Source organism: Gopherus evgoodei, chromosome 1, assembly GCF_007399415.2.
Source record: "Gopherus evgoodei ecotype Sinaloan lineage chromosome 1, rGopEvg1_v1.p, whole genome shotgun sequence".
Taxonomy (NCBI): Eukaryota; Metazoa; Chordata; order Testudines; family Testudinidae; genus Gopherus; species Gopherus evgoodei.
In genome coordinates, this window is record NC_044322.1 from 303,101,757 (window position 1) to 303,123,387 (window position 21,631).

At 41.2% G+C, this 21,631-nt stretch overlaps 1 protein-coding gene across 1 annotated transcript in view; it reads left to right on the forward strand.

The window, feature by feature from the left end:
• WIF1 (WNT inhibitory factor 1) overlaps positions 1 to 21,631 on the forward strand; it is a 72,080-nt gene that overhangs the window by 49,091 nt on the left and 1,358 nt on the right. Inside the window, exons 4-9 of the mRNA XM_030548820.1 lie at positions 2,486 to 2,626; positions 10,361 to 10,456; positions 11,792 to 11,887; positions 14,678 to 14,773; positions 18,480 to 18,575; positions 19,181 to 19,276. Coding sequence (XP_030404680.1) covers positions 2,486 to 2,626; positions 10,361 to 10,456; positions 11,792 to 11,887; positions 14,678 to 14,773; positions 18,480 to 18,575; positions 19,181 to 19,276 — 621 coding nt within the window. The remainder of the gene's footprint in view (positions 1 to 2,485; positions 2,627 to 10,360; positions 10,457 to 11,791; positions 11,888 to 14,677; positions 14,774 to 18,479; positions 18,576 to 19,180; positions 19,277 to 21,631) is intronic.

Genomic DNA, 21,631 nt, shown 5'->3' on the forward strand with positions numbered 1-21,631 from the left:
ATTACAGTGCATAAGTATCTTCACAGAGAGATAATATTGAGTACTAAAGGGCTCTTTAAACTAGTAGAGAAGGTCATAACAAGAACTAATGGCTTCAAGGTGAAGCCAGACACATTCATATTAGGAACTAGGAACACATTTTTAACAGTGAGGGTAGTTAGCTATAGGAACAAACTACCCAGAGGAGTGGTGGATTCTTCATCTCTTGATACCTTCAAATAAAACTGGAGCCTTTCTGGAAAATATGCTTTAGCCAAACACAAGTTATGTTTTAATCAAACCAGTTAAGAGGCGGTAACTGGGTGAAGTGTAATGTGATGTGATAAATGGGAGGTCAGACTAGATAGTCCAGTGCTCCTTTCTGGCGTTAAACTCTATGAATCTATTTATTTAAATCCACAGGCTGAAGTAATTTAGGATCAAATCTTGATCCCAATAAGCTCAACAGGAGATTTGTCATTAATAATGGATCCAAGTTTTGGCCCATAGTGGCATCACCAAATTTCACCTGTATTTCCTCTAAGCTATTACTTAAGACAAAACATTGTGACATTTTTCCTAATACACCTCTATCCCGATATAACGCGACCTGATAGAACACAAATTCGGATATAATGCGGTACAGCAGTGCTCCGGGGGAGCGGGGCTGCGCACTCAGGCGGATCAAAGCAGGTTCAATGTAACACGGTTTCACCTATAACACAGTAAGATTTTTTGGCTCCCAAAGACAGCGTTATATCGGGATAGAGGTGTACCATTCTCTTGAGCACCGCATTATTTACTATACTTTGCACTGAGAAGAGCAAATGTTCACTAAAATTTAAATTATTCACTGCATTTAAACTGTTTTTAATCCACAGCATGACTTTTCCACTTACTGCAGGGATATCTGTTTTTTTAAATAGTCTTTTAAAGAGGTCAGTATAAAAGTAAAAACAGATTTTATAACAGTCCCTTAGCTATGTAGGAGCTGTCAGATGCAGAATAAGTTTTAGTAATAAACTGTGTTGTATTTTTATATTATATACACAACTTGCATTTGAGACTCTTTATGGTATATAGAAGTAACACAATGAACAACAAAAATTGCCCACCTATTACTTACAGAAAATGTTTATAGCAACCAATTTAAAACAAACAAAATACAAGGCTCTTAGCTCAGTATTTTGCTCTGAAGTCTCAGACCAAATTTAGGAAATGAGTGAATAATGACAGATAGCTGGATCCAATTTATAAAGGAGCAAGGAGGAGCCAGTCATGAAGAAAGGAGATAATTGTTTCATCTGAGGATTATTTAAGATCGGTTGTGACAATCACATAACTTCATTCTTAGGCTCTGGGATACCAGGCCTTCCTCCTCATTAAAATACTCCAGATTTACTGCCTTTAATTACTTAGTAAGACTCTTTGTAGTTCAAAAATGTTGGCTCTCCAAGAAGAGTGTGCAAATCTACAGCTATCCATCACATTTAGGACACTCAAGGAGTTCTGTCAAAGTGGTGTCTCTCTGTTCTTTAAAATATTCTCATCAATTATCTTATTTACTAAGTGTGCTATCCTGCCATCACTTCACATAACAAGCTTTTATTAAAGACAGTTATTTAAATATTATTTATTTAAATATCAATGGCCGTGTCCATAAGAACAGACTATATCTAGGATAAAATTTTCAAAAGGGAGTAAGTCCCATTTTAAAAAGTAACTTAGGAGCCTGAGTCTCAATACGTCTTAGGGTACATCTACACTGCTGCTGAGAGTGAGCCTCCCAGCTCAGGGAGACAGACTCGCACCAGTGGGACTAGAGCTAGCCCACTAAAAATAGTAGCGTGGAGGTTGCAGGTTGGGCAGCAGTTCGGATTCTCGAGCTCACCTAGCCCCCTGTTCTGAGCACAGGTGCCTAGAGTGGCAATGTTTACATGGCTATTTTTAGTGCACTAGTTCAAGCCCTGCTAGTGCGAGTCTGTCTACCTGAGCTGGGACACTTGATCTCATCTTCAGTGTAGACATAGCCTTAGGTATTTAGGCACTTAACTCCCATTTAAATCAATGGGAATTAGGCATCTAAATACTTCTGAGGATCTGTGCCTACGTCACTTCTGAAAAATGAGAGTTAGTTAGGCACATAAGTCAGTTAAGTACTGTTGAAAATGTTACCCCTAGTTTGCTTTACAAGACTAACTACTTTGGGGTACAAGTAGAAGTGGTTTTGTCTGAGTGTTAACAACATAGTCTGTACCTGTTAGTTTTCACAAATAACAGATATCAGAGAGATGTAATGTTTTATACTCATAAACTTTAGAGCCATAGGGGACCATCTAGTCTGCATTTCTGCAAATTGTAGACTACAGAATCTCACCCACCCACTCCTGTAATAGTCCCCTGACCTCTGGCTGAGTTACTGGAGTTCTCAAATCATGGTTTGAAAACTATTGTGGGGTTACAATATATTAAGATTTAAATATTTATACATATTTTTTCTTTTTAGTCGTTCAGGTTGGATTTCCATGCCTTGGAAAACAAGATGGAGTAGCGGCATTTGAGGTTACTGTAATCATAATGAATTCAGAAGGCAATGTAATTCTCCAAACACCCCAGAATGCCATCTTCTTTAAAACATGTCAGCAAGGTAAGCCATGGTGACCTGATATCATTAGTCTGTGCTGGTTAAATTGCTCAAGTCTGATTCCCAATACAGACATCAATGTTGGGGTTACACAGATTGACGCGAGAGTCACCATTCATAGGTTGTTGTTCTGGCTCTGCCACGAATTTGCTGGCAGCTTAGGCCAAGAGTTCTTAAACTTTTTTCATAGTTTGAACTACATCTCACTAGAAAGATGATCTTGATGACACATCTCTTCCCATTCATAATCACACAGCATCTCTGTGTGACTATAGAAATGGCTCCCATGGGAAACAAATATTAGTAAAGTTTTAAGTTTCTTATTAATGTGATTCAGAAGTTGGAAACACGGAGAATTAGCAGCATGTAACCAACCTGCTCTCCACAGACCACTGATATAGATAGGCTAATGTTTTCAAAAGTGGCTGCAAAGTTGGGGTCCCCCAATTTTTGGTCTCCAACTTGGGCCTCATTTTCAGAAGTGCTGAGTACCTTCAACTCCATTTGAAGTCAGTGAGAGCTGCAGTTGCTCAGAACCTCTGGAAATCCCGAACTGGGCACTCAAAAGTTGACATAGCTGAAGTCAGTGGCCACTTTTGAAAATGTTGTCTGGCACCTCTCTTGTTTCTCAGTACAGCTGTCTATAAAATGGAAATAACACAACTCACCTACATCACCGCAGTGCCGTGAGGCTTAGTTAATATTTGTAAAGTACACAGAGATATTTGAATGGACATCACTGAGGTGCAAATTCTCCCACCCTTACTCATGTTGAGTAAGTACTGTACTATGTAGATCATACGTTTCATTTTACTAGGGTCATTTGCATGGTAAAATACTATTATGTGAATAAGGGAGGCAGAATTGAGCCGTTTCTGAGTTCAAGGTTTATGCTTATAAGCCAATATACACACACCTGGGGTGTACTGACAAAAATTAATCAAAAGTTATATTGGCTGACAACAGAGCACCCAGGAATGTATTACCCTTAGAAATGGTTTATTTGGGCGGGAGGGGGGCGCGGGGGCAATGTAAATATACTTATGTAACATTATCCCAAAGTTAATAGTTTTTTTGAAGAGTGTTTTTGACACAAATTTTGAGGCTACAGAAAATGTTTAAAAGATTAGCTTCCAAGATAATGCAGTTATCAGATAATGTCTGAAGTTGTATCAAATTAATACGACACAGTTTGTATACAGTGAATGTGATTGTTATTAATTCCCTTCAGTCTTCTTTCCTCATCTCCCATTTACTTCCCCACCCCTTTGTCTCCTAACTAATTGGCAATGGCAGGGCTTCAAAGAACAAGCAGCAGGAGCAAAAGCTGTTTATTCTTTGAAACCCCACTGTTGCTTAACAGTGGAGAGGAGCTGGCCTTCTCCTTTGAAGCCTCACTTCTGCCAATTAGCTGAGAGAAAATGGGGGCAGGGATGGGCAGGAAATAGAGAGGAAGATGGGAAGCTTAATGGGATTTAAAAATGCAAATCTTATACACACGGCAGTGTGTGTGTTTGATGCAAATACAGCAGTGTTCAAAACCATTTAAAAACTTTTAATTTTTATTTCTACTTAAAGCTATTAAGTTTAATAAAGTTTGGATGAAGTGTAGCTGTGACCTGGCTGATAGAGACTGTAATGCTCCAACCCATATGTATTTGGGGGAAATACGTCTTTCTATGAGTTTGGAATTCTCTCTAGCCCATCCAGCTTTCATCCAAGCCATATTTTATGTGCTATCATTTACTGTTATCATCATCAATTTGCAAAGATGCAGTTTTAGCTTTAGGTTGGCCCAGTGGACTGAAGTTGAATGGTCATTTTGGTCTTTCACTCACTGAGCCTATGAGGCAAGAGCACATTGCAGGGGCAAGTCTCCAAACTTCAGGGGCATGCAAGAGAGGAGATCTATCATGTCAATGTCTTTCAGCCCATATACAGTTATCTGAGGGTGAGCCTCTCATTTTTGTGCTTAATTTAGGGACATAGACACAGCAGCATTTTGTGATGGCTATAGGGAGAGATGGGGATGTTCTCACTGGTAGGTTGGTTCAGAAAAGTTTTTTTGGTTTGGTTGTGTTTCTAAAGTCCTCCATGGAAAGAAGAGAGGAAACAATGAAGCTTGTCATACAGCCATGGAGCTCATATTCCCTGTTGCCTGGCCCTCGATCATAGTTTCCAGTTATTCCTAGCCAGCCAGGAAGGTTCCCGTGCTAGAGGAAGTAGGGAAAGCCAAGGAGCAATTTTGTGGGAAAGAGGAGGCTTTGTAGTGGCTAAGAGGTGGCCACACAAAAAATAATATTTTTCCATTTTTCTATTTGAAATGGCATTTATTTAAGCATGCATTTTCTATAATGAATAGCAGCTCTGCATTTGGGCACAAAGGAAAGTACGTTTCCAGAATGGATCCTAGAGTACAGCGTTGGAACAAAATGTCTTTGTGTTTATTACTACTGTTTCAGAGAGCTTTACTTTTATAGCAATACATTTTGCTTCCTGTATCTACAGCTTATATATAGTGACTCTCAGTCTTCACCTTTTTGTCTTCTCCAGTTCCAGTTCACTCGCTTTTGTCTAGCGCTCTGGAGCTTCACTTCTGCACAACATACAGACCCTTTTAAAGCAGAATTTGTTCTATTGTCTCTGTTCTCAGGTTTACCCATGGTAGCTTATTGACTTCAAAGGGATTGTAGAGATGTAACCCAGGACAGAAGATGATTAATAATCATGACAGCTTGCCATATTTGACTGTAGTTCTGTTTAGCCATCTCTTATGATTTCCATAGGGAAATTTGTTTAAGAGTTAATCCATATACTTTCAGATGATTACACATACCAGCTGACTAAAACTGTGGGTTGGGGAATTAGTGTGAATTACAGTTTGTAATAGCTGTGGCCTGCAGAAGTGCCCCATGCAAGCTAGCGCATCTAAATTTACAAACATTCTACAGTTTGCAGCAAAAGTAAAATATTATCTGTAAACTCTGCAAATATTTAAACTTTGGACTCCACTTAATTCCATTCAGGAATTGGATTGTTCCAATGGTTGGTGGTACATCTGTCATAAACAGATAGCTAAGGGTTAATGTCTCTTTCACCTGAAGCACCTGACCAGAGGACCAATCAGGAAACCGGATTTTTTTCAACGTTGGGTGGAGGGAATTTTGTGTCTAAGGTCTTTGTTTTCTGTCTGCCTGCTTTCTCTGAGCTTTGGAGAAGTAGTTTCTGCTTTCTAATCTTCTGTTTCTAAGTGTAAGGACAAAGAGATCAGATAGTAAGTTATATGGTTTCTTTTCTTTGGTATTTGCATGAATATAAGTGCTGGAGTGCTTTGATTTGTATTCTTTTTGAATAAGGCTGTTTATTCATATTTCTTTTAAGCAATTAACCCTGTATTTTTGTCACCAAGCTGGGCTGCATGTGCCAGCCAACCCTAACAACCCGGCGCCAATTATTGCTCCACAGCACAGGAAATTTCCCACCTACAAGGCAGGTGATGACACCGAGGCCTTCTTGGAAAATTTTGAAAGAGCCTATCTTGGGTACAGCATCCCCGAAGACCAGTACATGGTAGAATTGAGGTCACAGCTCAGTGGACCTTTAGCAGAGATGGCAGCTGAAATGCCTAAGCAGCAAATGAATGACTATAAACTTTTTCAAACCAAGGCCAGATACAGAATGGGGATAACCCCAGATCATGCCCGTCGGCGCTTCAGAACCCAAAAGTGGAAACCAGATGTGTCATTTCCCAAACACGCCTACTACGTTGGGAAAAATTATGAGGCCTGGATATCAGGACACAATGTTAAAACCTTGGAAGAACTGCACCTCCTCATACAAATGGAGCAGTTCTTGGATGGTGTTCCTGAGGACATAACACGGTACATACAAGATGGAAAACCCAAAAATCTCGCTGAGGCGGGGGAGATTGGAGCCAGATGGATGGAAGTGGCAGAAAGCAAGAAAGCTACGGTCAAGGGGAATGAATACCCCAGGGGGCACACCGACCATAAACCCTACAACCGAGGACAGCCAAAGACCCCACATACCACCCAAGTAAAGCCACAGACACCCTACTCTTCCACCTCACCAGTCTCCAGTAACTCACCTCGGCCCAGTGACCCATCAGATGGAAGATGCTTTAAGTGTAATGAACTGGGACATATCAAGGCCAACTGTCCAAAGAACACCATGCAAGTGCAATTCATTACACCACCATCACACCAAAGATCCCCAGGCCCAGATGCCTCTCAAATACCCTTGGAGCGAAGGGAAAATTTGAGAGTGGGCGGAAAGAAGGTTACTGCGTGGAGAGACACGGGGGCACAAGTGTCAGCTATCCACCAATCCTTCGTTGACCCCAAATTCATCAACCCAAAGGCCAAAGTTACAATTTACCCCTTCATGTCACAAGCTGTAGACTTGCCTACAGCTGAACTGCCTGTCCAGTACAAAGGCTGGTCAGGAATGTGGACTTTTGCAGTCTATGACAATTATCCTATCCCCATGCTACTGGGGGAAGACTTGGCCAACCAGGTGAAGCGGGCCAAGAGAGTGGGAATGGTTACACGTAGCCAAACCAGGCAAGCTTCCAGACCCATTCCTGTTCCTGAACCGTCCACAGAGACCCCGTCTGTGTTACCAGAGACCCAGACAGAGGTAGTGGACCCGGATTCCATGCCTACCACTGAAACAGCCACAGCACCTCCAGTCCCAGGCCCGGAACTGGAACAGCAACCAGCACCAGCAAGTGCAACCACATCTTCAAACTCAATGCCAGAGGGCGCCAGCGAGCCAAAACTGGCAGAAGCAAAAGACAGCCATACCCAAAAGGCTCAGCCAGAGCCTGAAATACCCTCAGGTGCACCAGCGGAGAGCGGTTCACCAGCAACGGAAACAACCCCATCATCTACATCGCTTCCAGAGGGACCAAGCCCAAGTCCACAGTCTGAGGAAGAACTGGTGACCCCAGCCTCAAGGGAACAGTTACTTAAGGCAACGCTCATGTCTGACCCTGTACTCAGGGCCCCGGACTTTGACAAGCCATTCCTAGTAACCACGGATGCATCTGAGCGTGGTATAGGAGCAGTGCTCATGCAGGAAGCAACAGATCACAACTTCCATCCTGTCGTGTTTCTCAGCAAGAAACTATCTGAGAGGGAAAGTCACTGGTCAGTCAGTGAAAAGAAATGCTATGCTATTGTGTACGCCCTGGAAAAGCTATGCCCATATGTTTGGGGACGGCGGTTCCAACTACAAACTGACCATGCTGCACTAAAGTGGCTTCATACTGCCAAGGGAAACAACAACAAACTTCTTCGTTGGAGTTTAGCTCTCCAAGATTTTAATTTTGAAATTCAACACATCACAGGAGCTTCTAACAAAGTTGCTGATGCACTCTCCCGTGAGAGTTTCCCAGAAATCAGTAGTTAAAAAGTGTTCTTAAAATGTAAAAGTCTGTTAATTATATACTTAGTAGTACATGTAAAGGTGCATGTGTTGTAGTAATCTGTTTATTTTAAAGTTCTAGAAGGAAATCGCCGCCAGTGAGCTTCCCCACTGTCTGCAATTTGGGGGGTGTGTCATAAACAGATAGCTAAGGGTTAATGTCTCTTTCACCTGAAGCACCTGACCAAAGGACCAATCAGGAAACCGGATTTTTCAACTTTGGGTGGAGGGAATTTTGTGTCTAAGGTCTTTGTTTTCTGTCTGCCTGCTTTCTCTGAGCTTTGGAGAAGTAGTTTCTGCTTTCTAATCTTCTGTTTCTAAGTGTAAGGACAAAAAGATCAGATAGTAAGTTATATGGTTTCTTTTCTTTGGTATTTGCATGAATATAAGTGCTGGAGTGCTTTGATTTGTATTCTTTTTGAATAAGGCTGTTTATTCATATTTCTTTTAAGCAATTAACCCTGTATTTTTGTCACCTTAATACAGAGAGACCATTTGTATGTATTTTTCTTTCTTTTTTATATAAAGCTTTCTTTTAAGACCTGGTGGAGTTTTTCTTTACTTCAGGGAAATTGAGTCTGCACTCACCAGGGAATTGGTGGGAGGAAGAAATCAGGGGGAGATCTGTGTGTGTTGGATTTGCTAGCCTGATTTTACATTCCCTCTGGGTGAAGAGGAAAGTGCTTTTGTTTCCAGGACTGGGAACGGAGAGGGGGGGAGTCACTCTGTTTGGATTCCCAGAGCTTGTATCTGTGTATCTCTCCAGGAGCACCTGGAGGGGGGGGGGAGGGAAAAAGGATTATTTCCCTTTGTTGTGAGACTCAAGGGATTTGGGTCTTGGGGTCCCCAGGGAAGGTTTTCCAGGGGGACCAGAGTGCCCCAAAAGACTCTAATTTTTTGGGTGGTGGCAGCAAGTACCAGGTCCAAGCTGGTAGCTAAGCTTGGAGGTTTTCATGCTAACCCCCATATTTTGGACGCTAAGGTCCAAATCTGGGACTAAAGGTATGACAACATCTTTCCAGCATCAGCATGATGGATTGTATCACTTTCTGGTAAAGATAAAAATAGAGAAGAATTGGGACCATTGCTGACAGACACTGTCAATTAAGGAAGCTGTATTATGATCATTACACACAAACAATTCACTTGATACTAACAATCTAGCCAATTACCATCAAGAAACTCATCTAATTTTGATTAAAAATATTGAGGAGGTTGTGGCAAGGCGATTCTCAGATTATCTGTCTACCTCAGAGCTCTTTGAACTTTGCCATTTTGGTTACAGAACAAGGTTTGGCAAAGAATTTGGTAGATAATTCCCTCCTGGTGATGGATAAATAGCAGATGACCATGCTGATACTGTTAGAGCTATATGCTGATTTTGGTACCACTGCTCATAAGGTGCTATTGGCTTGCTCCAGTGGAAGTAGACATGGCTGCCACTCAGTAGCTTTGTTTTTATCTGAGAAATCTCAGAAGGTATTTTGGACGAATTGCTTTTTTGCCCTGAGGGTTCATTTTGGGGGAGGGGTTCCGTAGGGTTCCAGTTTCTCCCACCTCTTGTTCAATGTGGATATGGGGCAGTTGATAGTGAAGAGGCATGAGCTGTGATGTTTTTTAGAATGCTGATGATGCCCAAATGTGTTTCTCTTCCACTGTTAAATGCTGTGGCCACTGTTGGGTAGAGATTTGGGATGTGACTAACAGTTGAATGATGATATGGGATTAGTGGGCAGGAATGCTTCCTCCCCATCATCTTCGCCCAGTGTGAAGATTGAGTCTTTCATTTCATACAGATGCAACACTAGAGTAATGTAATGCACTCTGCCTCGGTCCACACCTTAAATCAAGCCAAAAAACTGAAGCCGAGCTTGCTAGATAAGCAGGCTCCTAACTAGGAACATGACACCAGTGCTCCAGGATCTGTATTGGCTAACTATTCATTTCCAGGCAGTTTAAGGTAGTGGTTTTTGCAGACAGGCCACATTATTCGTTAGTTTATTGACTAGCACAGAGTGGCAGAATGCTATCACAGGTACTTTCAAGAGTGCAATCAATTATATGATACAACATGTATTTGTAGATTAACAAGGAGATTGATTTTTAGCTGAGCTTCCATCTCAGTCAGCATTTATGGCTCTGGTCGATAAATCTTATACTCACCTCAACAAAAGTTGCTATCCAGTTATTTTTGCTCTTCTGTCAATAGACTGTGTCGACGCAGTTCAAAGTGGAGTGCTAACTGAAGTATGTAATGTCCGATTAACAATGTTTTTGTTTTTCATGAAGCTGAATGTCCAGGAGGGTGCAGAAATGGAGGTGTTTGCAATGAAAGGCATGTCTGTGAATGTCCAGATGGATTTTACGGGCCTCATTGTGAGAAAGGTAACTTTAAAAATTTCCTCAATTGTTTTCTTTACTATAGTCCTACTGAAAAAGAGCAGTTACATCACTGAAATCTCTCTCTCTCTCAATAGTGTAAATGGCCTTTCCTGGAGGCTCTCTCATGTTGCTAGATATCTGTAAATATTAAATCCAAACACAGGAAAATTATCGTTATGACCCCAGATCTAATGAAAACATCAATTGCTTAATGAAAATGCCAACTTCTAAAGAAAAATATCTTCTCGCTAAAGGATATATTAAACATGAAATTGACCAACAATTAAGAGACCCTTAATCACAAACAATCCATCTGGCAAGAGATGAAATGGAATTCTTCTGCTAATGAAGACTAGCTGGAAAATCAAGTATAGTGTTCTTGTTGTTTTGCATTTGTTACTTGAAGATAGTATCTAATTTGGATGCCACAGCTGTGTCTCAAGCAGACTGACAATGGAGAGGGGAAACATTTTGGGTAGATTCTCCCTTCTCTTTCCATAAGTGAAGGGGAGGCAATAACCGCGCATTTGGATGGTGAGAGGTATGGGATTATGGATCAGGTGACGAGTACACTAGCTCTTGTACATGCTTGCTCCTTCTTCCTAACCCTGGGGAAGGCCCTTGCATGGGTGCTCTGTAGAGTCAGGAGAGGGCAGAAGCCAGTCACAAGACATCTCTCACTCAGCCTTGCAGGCATTCCCTAGGTTAGTTAATACTGGCCAACCATGAAGTAAAACTCTGCTCCCTGACATTCCTCCTCAAGGGCTGGATAGAGTAGCAACAATAGCTGGGGAGGAGGCTGTACAAGAGCACAGCATCTGAAAAAGCCATGCTGCTGTGGGAGCTTTGAAGCAATGTGGAGGCACAGGACTGCTGTACTGATGGCCCTGGCCTTGACAGATGTCCCAAGGTCCATAGGTACAAAGGACTGAACCCTGACCAATTCCATACCCACACAACTGAAATATTTCAGTGAGTCCAAATTTGCTATTTTCAGTTCTCAGTTCGGGAATAATCTGTGTAAGGGGCCATTTTTGCTCTCAGTGTTCAGATTAAGTAGGACGAACACTAAAGTCAATCTTCAGTTTCTTACAGTGTTACTTCAACCACCATACTCTATATGCATAGATATGAAACATCTTTCTGCATTAGCTATTTTATATTGCAAAGCTGACTTGTTATACTAAGCAGAAGGAGGAAAAGTGTTGTCTGAAAACTACTATTCCTGCTTATTATTGATTTTTGAATGTTTGTTATATAAAATCCTGTATCAAATTTTGGCATGTTCATCTCTCCCTCATGCCAGCATTTTGTTCTCTTTCACTCTCGTCAAATTAGCTCTGTGTGCGTCCCGCTGCATGAATGGTGGACTCTGTGTCACACCTGGTTTGTGCATCTGCCCTCCTGGATTCTATGGCGTCAACTGTGATAAAGGTAACAGTATAGAATAAAAAGCAGTTGAATTGTAAGCCACTAGCCACTTTTGTGCTCCCTATCCCACCTTCTTGCATGCTGAGTTCCTCACAGTGGTGGTAATGGATCATAATTAGGGCCCTACCAAATTCATGGTCCATTTTTGTCAGTTTCACAGCCATAGGATTTTAAAAATCATAAATGTCAAGATTTCAGCTATTTAAAACTGAAATGTCTCAGTATTGTAATTGTAGGGAATCCTGACCCAAAAAGGAGTTGGGGGGGCCACAAGGTTATTGTCAGGGGGTTGCAGTACTGCTACAGTACTGCAGTACTGCTGCCCTTACTTCTTAACTGCTGCTGGCTGTGGTGTTGCCTTCAGAGCTCTGCAGCTGTAGAGCGGTGATTGCTGGCCGGGAGCCCAGCTCTGAAGGCAGAGCCATTGCCAGCAGCAGCGCAGAAGTAAGGGTGGCATGGTATGATATCGCCACCCTTACTTCTGTGCTGCTGACTGCAGAGCTGGGCCCTTAGTCAGCAGCCACCGCTCTCCAGCCACCCAGGAGGCAGCAGTGCAGAAGTAAGGGTGGCATGGTATGGTATTGCTATCTTTACTTCTGCGCTGCTGCTGGCAGGTGCCCTGTCTTCAGAGCTGGGTGCTCAGCCATCAGCTGCCACTCTCCAGCTGCCCAGCTCTGAAGGCAGCACAGAAGTAAGGACAGCAATACCGCACCCCCCCCCCAAAATAACCTTGTGACCCTCCCCTACACACAACTCCCTTTTGGGTCAGGATCCCCAATTTGAGAAACACTGGTCTCCCCCATAAAATCTGTATAGTATAAAGTAAAAGCATGGGCGGCGTGTGGAGGCCCCCTTTGTGGAGGCTAGCCCCAGCTCCACCCCTTCCACCTGCCAACACCACCACCCCCCGTGCCCTGCAGCTGGAGCCCCAAGACACACACACACACCCCTACGGCCAGAGCCATGGGCCAGCCAAAGCCCTGAGCCCCCATTCTCAGAGGAGTCCTGGGCCAGCTGCAGCCATGCTGCACCTCCCCTCTCAGATTCCAAGCCGCCTACTCATCTTGCTGGGTTCATCAGTAATCTCCCTGGAGTCCAGGGAGATTACTGATGAACCTAGGAAGCTGAATAGCACATACCACCTCCTCAGCCACTCAGAACCTGCCTGGGGCATAATAAATAAAAAACTTTCCCACAAACCCCACACCCAGGGGTCCAGCATCCACAGCAGTGCCAGAGGAGGCACTAACCCTAACCCTCCCCTGGCCTATTATACCCACTACCCATGGGTAAAAGAACACAAAAGACCAATTTTCATGGGGGGAGACCAGATTTCACAGTCTGTGATGTGTTTTTCATGGCTGTAAATTTGGTAGGGCTCTAGTCATAAGGTATTCTTGACTGTATGGTACAGGGCTGCAGAGATCCTGACAAGAGGACTATGTGTGATAGTGTCCCCTCAGACATTTGTTTATGTTGTCTGACCTTATATGTACACCTATGATACTTTCTGCATCTATCTACATCCTCCACATCACAATATTTAACAGAATTTCATGACTACAGCACTTTATATCCAGCCTAGTACATCTCTGCTACCTCATTCCTGGGCCTCTTCACACGATGGCGCTAATGTTAAGATATGAACAAACATGGCCAAAACTCAGCGGTGACTTTCATTGTAGTGAAAATTACACATGTGTAAGCCAGCAGATGATAGATGCAACTTACATTCACTTTTGAACACTCAAACGCGAAATGAATAATATATAATGTACACAACCATTACCTCCTTAGCTGGCTCACTGATGGACTATAGGAGTGGCCAGCAAATTCATTTCCATTTGTGGCTTGGTGAGGTGGGAATAAAGATTTGGACCTTGGTTTTCTTAGAGGAAAGATTGGTGCATTAACTTATTTTTTAATCTGTCTGGATGCAACAAGTAACTTACTCCATTTAATATTTTTTGATATAATGACCTTAGTGTATCAATAAAAACAGTAAAGGAAGTATGACATTCACTGTCCCAGAAGTGCTGGATATTTAAAAAATACAAAGTTTCCTACTGAAATATATCAGAATAGTCCATCACACAGAAGGTGTAAGAACACAAAACTATACAAAACATTCAATTAGTAAATTCAATAGGTCTTCAGCGAACTTTATAACAAAGTCATGTTTTAATGGAAGTATTTTAAACCCACATTCTGCAGATAGATATGCAATTATAGTCCCTTGTGCTTACAGAATCTGTTTGGCTTAGTATGTATTTAGTCCTCAGTAAAGGAGTTTGGCCCAGATCCCCAAAGGCTCTTAGACATCCTAGATTTAGGTACCACTGTGATCCATAAACTGCTGCTCAACTGCCTCCTAGCCCTGTAGACACCCAGACTCACCAGACATCTAAACATTTGCTGTAATAGTTCCCTAGGTGTCTAGGTTTCTGCAACTGAGTGTGCACACTGCTGCCTTGGGCAGGCATCCAAATGCATCTCTCATGCCAACCATTACCTAAGCATTCCCCACCTATCTCACCTGCAGGGTCCTGTCAGGCAGGCATGATCTGAGCACACCTACCTCTGCACAAAACACAGATGACCTCAGTTCTAATCCTTAGCCTAGTGTTTAGGATACTCACTTAGGATGTGAGACATTGGTTCATTCCCCCCTCTGCCTGATGAGAAGGGATTTGAACGGGGGTCTCCAATCTCTGAGGTGAGTGCCAAAGTGGTTAGAGTAGAAATAATTTTACATTAGACATATAATTTAATCTTTTGTTTTATGTCCTTCAGCTAACTGCACAACAACCTGTTTCAATGGAGGAACCTGCTTCTATCTAGGAAAATGCATTTGTCCTTCAGGACTCGAGGGAAACCACTGTGAAATTAGTGAGTCTCAGCTTTACATTGTTTCACTTAAACCAAGGTTATTCCAGTTACAGTAGCTGGAAGATCAAGTGACACATTTCTGAGCTGCCTGACAGCTGGGGTTCTCAAACAGCAGGTTGGGACCCTCTGAGAGTGAGCCAGGCCTGTGTTTGCAATCTTCACAGCCGATGAGTATCAATTCATTTTCTATTTATTTTTTTAAACAAATCCATGGGTTTAGTAGCAACCCTAACTACATGAGCACTCAGTCAACACCATATGCTTGTGCCAGGTCTGAAGCAATTTACACTCCTGCCTGTGAGATTAGAACTGAGCCTCTAGAGTCTAAAAGTAGAGTATGGAGCTTGAAATATTAATTGGTATTGAGGGAAAGGGACCTAGGACCGTAAGGGTTGACAGCTTCAGTTGGAAGTATTAAGTTACATTCACATGGCAGCTTGAAAACTTCTTGTCACAAACATCAATGACTTGCTATTTCAGATGTTTCGCATCAAAGCCATTCAAAATATTTCAGTCTATAGTCAATCTAACTGGTCTGCGTAAAGATGCAGGTGGAAAGCAGATAGCCTGCCCTGGGACAAAACTGGGACGCCAGCGTTCAAACATAGCTTAGCCTAAAATAAGAGTTTTCTCACAGCTCTGTTAAATTAGATTAATTTAGTAGCTGGGATGGAGTGCCAGTGTTTTGGTTTTGAAAACATACACACGGCTTATACCTTTTGCATTGTATCCCTCTAACGACATTCAGTGCTGCATCTTTCTTGCCTTACTCATGCAGGTAATTTCAGTGACTTCATTGGAACTATGAACATGAGTTAGGCAAACAGAGTTTGGCCTTATATTTGTAATATTTTTTTCTTTGAATGCTTAACATCAGTATAGACAGACAAGCGGATTAGTACATCTCCCACAGACATGAAACTTAACTCACCATCTCAATATACAGATGGAAGTAAGGGCCAGCAAACAGTGCAGTAACAGAAGATGGTAATAAGTCAATTACTATACAATAAAAAAGAATCAGAATGTGTGAAGACTTAAATTTGGCACAGTATTCGCATGTAGATAGAAGAATGTTTTGTAGATTACCCCTGCCTATCTTTATATGCTGCAGTTTGTTTTCTAGCAGTTTTTTATCTTATCAAAGTCAGTGGGAAGCATCAAGGTTTTATTATAGTTACGCAAATGAACAAGTGATGTTTCAACATTGTTATGGTATAAGTGTCTTTCCTCTCATTCTAGTTCTATGGGCCAAACTCAGAGCTGTGTAAGCAGGTACAACTCCATTGATTTCCACTGCATTTGCATCTGCTTTCATCAAGTCTGAATGTGAAAGCTTGGCACTCTCTCCTTCCTTCCCTCATTTGAGAAAAGATTGACATTGATGGAATGTATCACATGAATTTGATCAGGGTTTGACCCAAAGTGTGAGCAGTTTGTACTTTGTGTCAGTGGCTTTTGTATTTTTTTTAATTCATATACTGACCCATATTATAGAACATTTAAATAAGGCTATTCCATTTAAACCGACACTAACATGGGTATAAAAACTAAACTCCTCTGTATTCTAAAACCTCCTGCTTGTAGGTTGGAAATCAAATCTCATGTAATCTGCCATTGCTGTGGCAACATCTTAAAAAATACGTCTTTTTAAAAGCACAGTATTCGGTTATATAGCCAGCCAAATCTGGATCTACCTGAAACACGAATCACAAGTAGGACACTCCTCAGTCTTCATTCCTTTTTTTGTTTTAAAAGTGTATCTTGCTTGCTCCTTTAAGGTTGTGACAAAACTAGCACTGCTCTTAATCTCCTTCTGGTGCACTGTCGCTAGTCCATCTGGACCATTGGTAGCAGCAGCAGCCACTCTAGTGTAGCTCTGGAATTTTTAACCATAGTGTCATTTAACCTTACCCAGGGCAGATGTGGGTGAGATGGGCCCTACTCCTGCAGAGACTTAGGTACACATGCAGGTTTACTCACATGAGTAGTCCCGTTGATTTAGATGGAAATCCAGGTAGTAAATCAATTCCTATATGAGGAAAAAAGGATCAAAACATGTTAAGAACTAACTTGAAAATTAATTGACTTCAGTAGGAGCAAGAAGAGTTATGCACATGCCTAGGTTTTTCTGGGATCAGGGCCATGGTAATTGAAATGCTGATGGCTGCTGGCAGCACTGCACCGGTACTAGTGCAACAGTGAGAGACTAAAAACAAAATGCTAGACCAGGCTTATAACAACAGAGGAGAAACAAATCTCATTCCATTTCCTTAGATCCAGAGCCAGCTACATTCAGTCATGGAGGTTTCAGAATAAACAGTGGAAGAAAACCTTGGCATTAGGCAGAAAGCCATCTTCAGAGGATTGCAAAGAGGATTCCCCTTTATATGGTTTAAACATTTTGCGAGATCCTTTAATAGCTGAGTCCCTCTCTAAAACTCCTGGGAAATGTACTAACCGTAATTTGCAGTACTAACAAGCATTCTCCAACTCCTTCAGGTTTCTTCTTACTGTAGTTATACATTGTCTCTAATTACTGTTTCAGTCTGAGACTGGCGAGTTGTAATTTTCTTTTTTATTTCTTCTCCTCCTTTCACCAACTGAGTTGTTCCTTTTTCCATTTCCCAGTCTTAGTTTCTTTTCCACTAACAGATATGTACATAGCACAGCACATAGCATTTAGCTTTTGTTCCATTCCAAGAAGACATTTTAGCTCACAGTTAATGTGCGGGTATGTCTACATTGCAAAAAAGGGTGTGTTCTTAACTTGGGTTAGCTAACCCGTGCTGGCTAACTTGGGTAAAGATAGCAATGAAAACATGGCAGCTCAGCTTTTAACTTAGATTAATAACTCAAGTGCAATCCAGGCTACCCAATGGGTTAGCAGCTTGAGTTAAAGCCTAAGTTAAAAGTCAGGGTGCCATGTCTTCATGGCTATTTTAACTCAAGTTTCAGGCTGTCTGCAGACTCAGGTAGACATCACTGCCTTGGTGTCATTTTCAAGCTTTTCTTCACAACCACTGAAGCTAGAAACATGTTTTAAAATGAAAGCTTGATTTCTGGAGCAGTAAATTGCAGCATGGAATGGATCCTGCAGCAAATTCTACAGCATCTACAGAGTACACACAGTTCTGACTGTAAGGTGACAGGCCAAGCCAACCTGTTTATTTCGTGCAAATACTTGCAACATTTGTTCAGTTCTTGAGCATCCTGTTAAGGAAAGCCCTAATATCCTTCCCTTGTTTCTTCCATTTGTGCCCAGTTGCCTGGACCCTGAGCTCATATTCCTTGCGGCTAGCTGCAAAATGTTGACACAGTGACACTATGCTGCAGCTGCCCTGGGAGGGTATGGAGAAGTGGGCAGTACTCATAGAGGGCACACTGAATTCCCTCTTCAAAATCCCAGTGCTATGAGTGTAGCCAAAGTCTGTGTGGACACTCAGAGGCCATGCCCAGTTCTAGCCCAATTTTCAAGCTGCTTAAGCATGCATATAAATCTTTGGAAAACTAGACTTCCCGTGCCTATAGGAGAGTGCCCCCCTACAGAATCTACTGCATACGCACCAGACTTTTAAACAATATGATCCAATGAATATTTCAAACACGAAGTGTGTTTTTAAAAGTTATCTTCCTCCCTCTCCCTGTAATTATTTTTGTATAAGTGAAGTACTAAGACCATTGTTTTCATGTTTCCTATTTCTAGGCAAATGCCAACAGCCATGTAGAAATGGAGGTAAATGTACTGGTAAAAATAAATGTAAGTGCTCCAAAGGTTACCAAGGAGATCTTTGTTCAAAGCGTAAGTACTAACTCTACTCAATCAATCCTTGTTATAAGATCATTGTGATAGCAATACAGTATCTTATTACTCAACATCAGCACTAACTGTGTGTTGCCAGGGTAGCTCAGGTTAATTTACTTCATGGACATGCTTAATTTATTGAAGTTAAGGGGGTGGTTGTAAAACTAAGAACTTGTAAAAAAACAACCAAACCTTTCAATAGTCTGAGTTTCTTTAAAGCAGTAACACATCAGTATAATAAGTAAGTGTTTCTGGATAATATTTCAATTCTCTGATATTTCAAAATACCACTGGAATCTACCTTTTTATGAATGTAAATATTATGGGCCTGATTCTCCTCTCCCTTACTGACTTCATTGACTTCAGTAGAGTTAGTCCTAATTTGCACCAACGTAAGAGAGTTAAATAAGGCCTTATTTCAGTAGTGGGGCAAGTTATTTTCAGAATTCTGCACACAGTCAATTTAAAATTATAGATTTACTGCTAGCACCCTTGGCCATGCCAAAACTAACATTCTAAAGAATAGCAGGAAAAGCAACTATGTAACTTTATCTCTGAGTGAAATGTAAGGAAGTTGAATTCATGTTCTCACTTGATTACAGCTGTCTGTGAACCTGGTTGTGGATCATATGGAACCTGTGTGGAACCTAACAAATGCCAATGCAAAGAAGGCTGGCATGGAAGACATTGCAACAAAAGTAAGTGAGAACAAAGCTCCGAGAATCCATACTGGAGCTTTTCAGAGATCATCTTCCATCTATAAATGGCTTGCTCAAAGCTACTACATAATCGCTAGAAATAAAATACTCTCCTTAGTTAATAATCCTTTCATTTTTTAAAAATGTATGCATACAAATAATTATCCCAAACATTTTCAATACTTACTTTTTGTCAACTGTATATTAATTACAAAAAAGGAATAAAACAATTCAAAACTACTCTACAGTGATTAACCTCACTTTTTTGCCTATTGGGAATTCTAAAATTTGGTTCACTGAAAATTTCTACATGACCTAATTTATGTTCTGCCCATGCGGTGAGACTGATCCAAACCCCACTGAGGTCAATGAGAATCTTGGAAAGTGCGCCCTACTGTATCTGCTGCGCACACACTATTCTAACAGCATGATTCCCATTGACTTCAGTGGGGCTTTCAGAACACTGGATAGACATTTCTGTAAATACAAATATATTACATAGGGATTTAGAACTGATTGGATTTTTTCAAAATTTCAGAGAAATAGATAAAGTTGTTGCAAAATCTTCCCTCCAATTTTCAACCAACTTTAAAGCAGGTTAAAATTTAGGTGTGTGTAGGGGTGTTAATTGACTTTTATTTAAAACAGACTTAAAGATTCCAAAATTTGTTGATCTCAGTGTTACCTTTGTTGATCTATTTGACACTTAGTGCAATGTGTAGGCAACTGACGACTTCAGTGGAGTTAAACCAGGAATGAATTTATCCTTAAGTTCTCCATATTTAATATAATCTCTGTTCCCAATAACAAGAAGTTATAAAATGACTTGAAACAGATCCAAGTGACAAATTCCAATTCAGCCTTATTTGTCATAAAATACAGTACTATAGTAACAACAAATTGAAGTATTGAGACTTTTTTGCTAAAACCATTCATAAGATATATGTTTGCTATAAACATTATTAGTCTGCTATCAGTAGTTAATTTGAAAAGTGGCAGTGAAAAAATTAGAATATTTGTTACCGGTATAAGCTGTTCCAGTTTGTTAGATAGTAAAAATGAAAATTTCAGAACAATTTATTTTTAATGCCATATGCTTAATAAATCCACCAGACATGAACCTACATGATAGTATAAACTGAACTAAAATAATTTTAAATGATGTTGATGTCATTGATCCATTGGGTAGAGAAAGGTGTGCATGTTAAAATGTATCAGAGAATAATGACGAGTGTTTTTATAAAGCCAAAACATACTCTGACAGGAATGAGTTATGGTTTAAAATTAAGGCTTTGGGAATCAGTTTAGAAGATGTTGGATTGTATATTTGTTTGCCTAACTATGCCATTCACTGACAAAAGAATAAATTCTTTAACACGTACAACAGACACAGTATAGCTAAAAATCAAGTATCTGGAAATTAATATCAATTTTAATGCCATCTTTTTGTAATACATCTGTAAAGTTAACCTACCAGCTAGCAAGTGAGCATTTTTTCATTGTGAATACATGTACATTTTACTGCCCCCAGAGAAGCACAAAATGTGTAGCATGCATACCATTGTACAAGGATTCTGTCTTTGCACATTAGTGTCTGCCCCAAAGGCTTTGAAGCCCTCGTTAATAAATATGTTGGTTTAAAGACTGGCTATAGTACTGCAGTTCTTAGGCAAAATACCTTTTGCAGTCATCAGGTTGGGGCCACCCTGAGTAGAATTCACCTCTGTGTTAAGAAGCTAAGTAGAATTTACTGAAGCTATGCACAGGGCCGTTTGTGCTTGAGTTCATTTTACTCTGCAAATGAAACCAAGTATCTCTCAGTCAGACTCATGATTAATTTCAAAGAAGGAAAAACTGTAGCTACTTTAGGGGTGACTTTATTGGCTATGAAAGTCAATGGCTATAAAACAAAGATTAAAATAATCCCCACAATTTAAAACAGTTGTCCCCAAACTGTGGGGCAAACCCGCAGGGGGGTGCTGAGGCAGGGCCTAGGCCAGTCCCTGCAGAGGGCAGGGAGGGAGCACCACCCAGCCCTGCTCTGCCCCCAGCCACCACCCCCAACTCAGCTCAGTCCTCATTCCCTCTCTGCCCCCAAGCCAGCTCCACCTCCTCCCCAGTTCAGCCCCAAGCTATGGCTTCAGCACAAGCTCCTCTGCTGAGCCAACTGTGCTGTAACAGAGGAGGAGGCATGAACAGATTCCATTACTGGGGGGTGGGTCACACCAGGAAAAGTTTTGGCACCACTGATTTAAAAGTTCCATGCGCCGTTGGAATGAATGGCTTCTCAGTACAACAGCATTCTTAAAGAGAAGTGGTAAAAAAATGAAGCAAACCTGAAATTCAGTTTTTAAG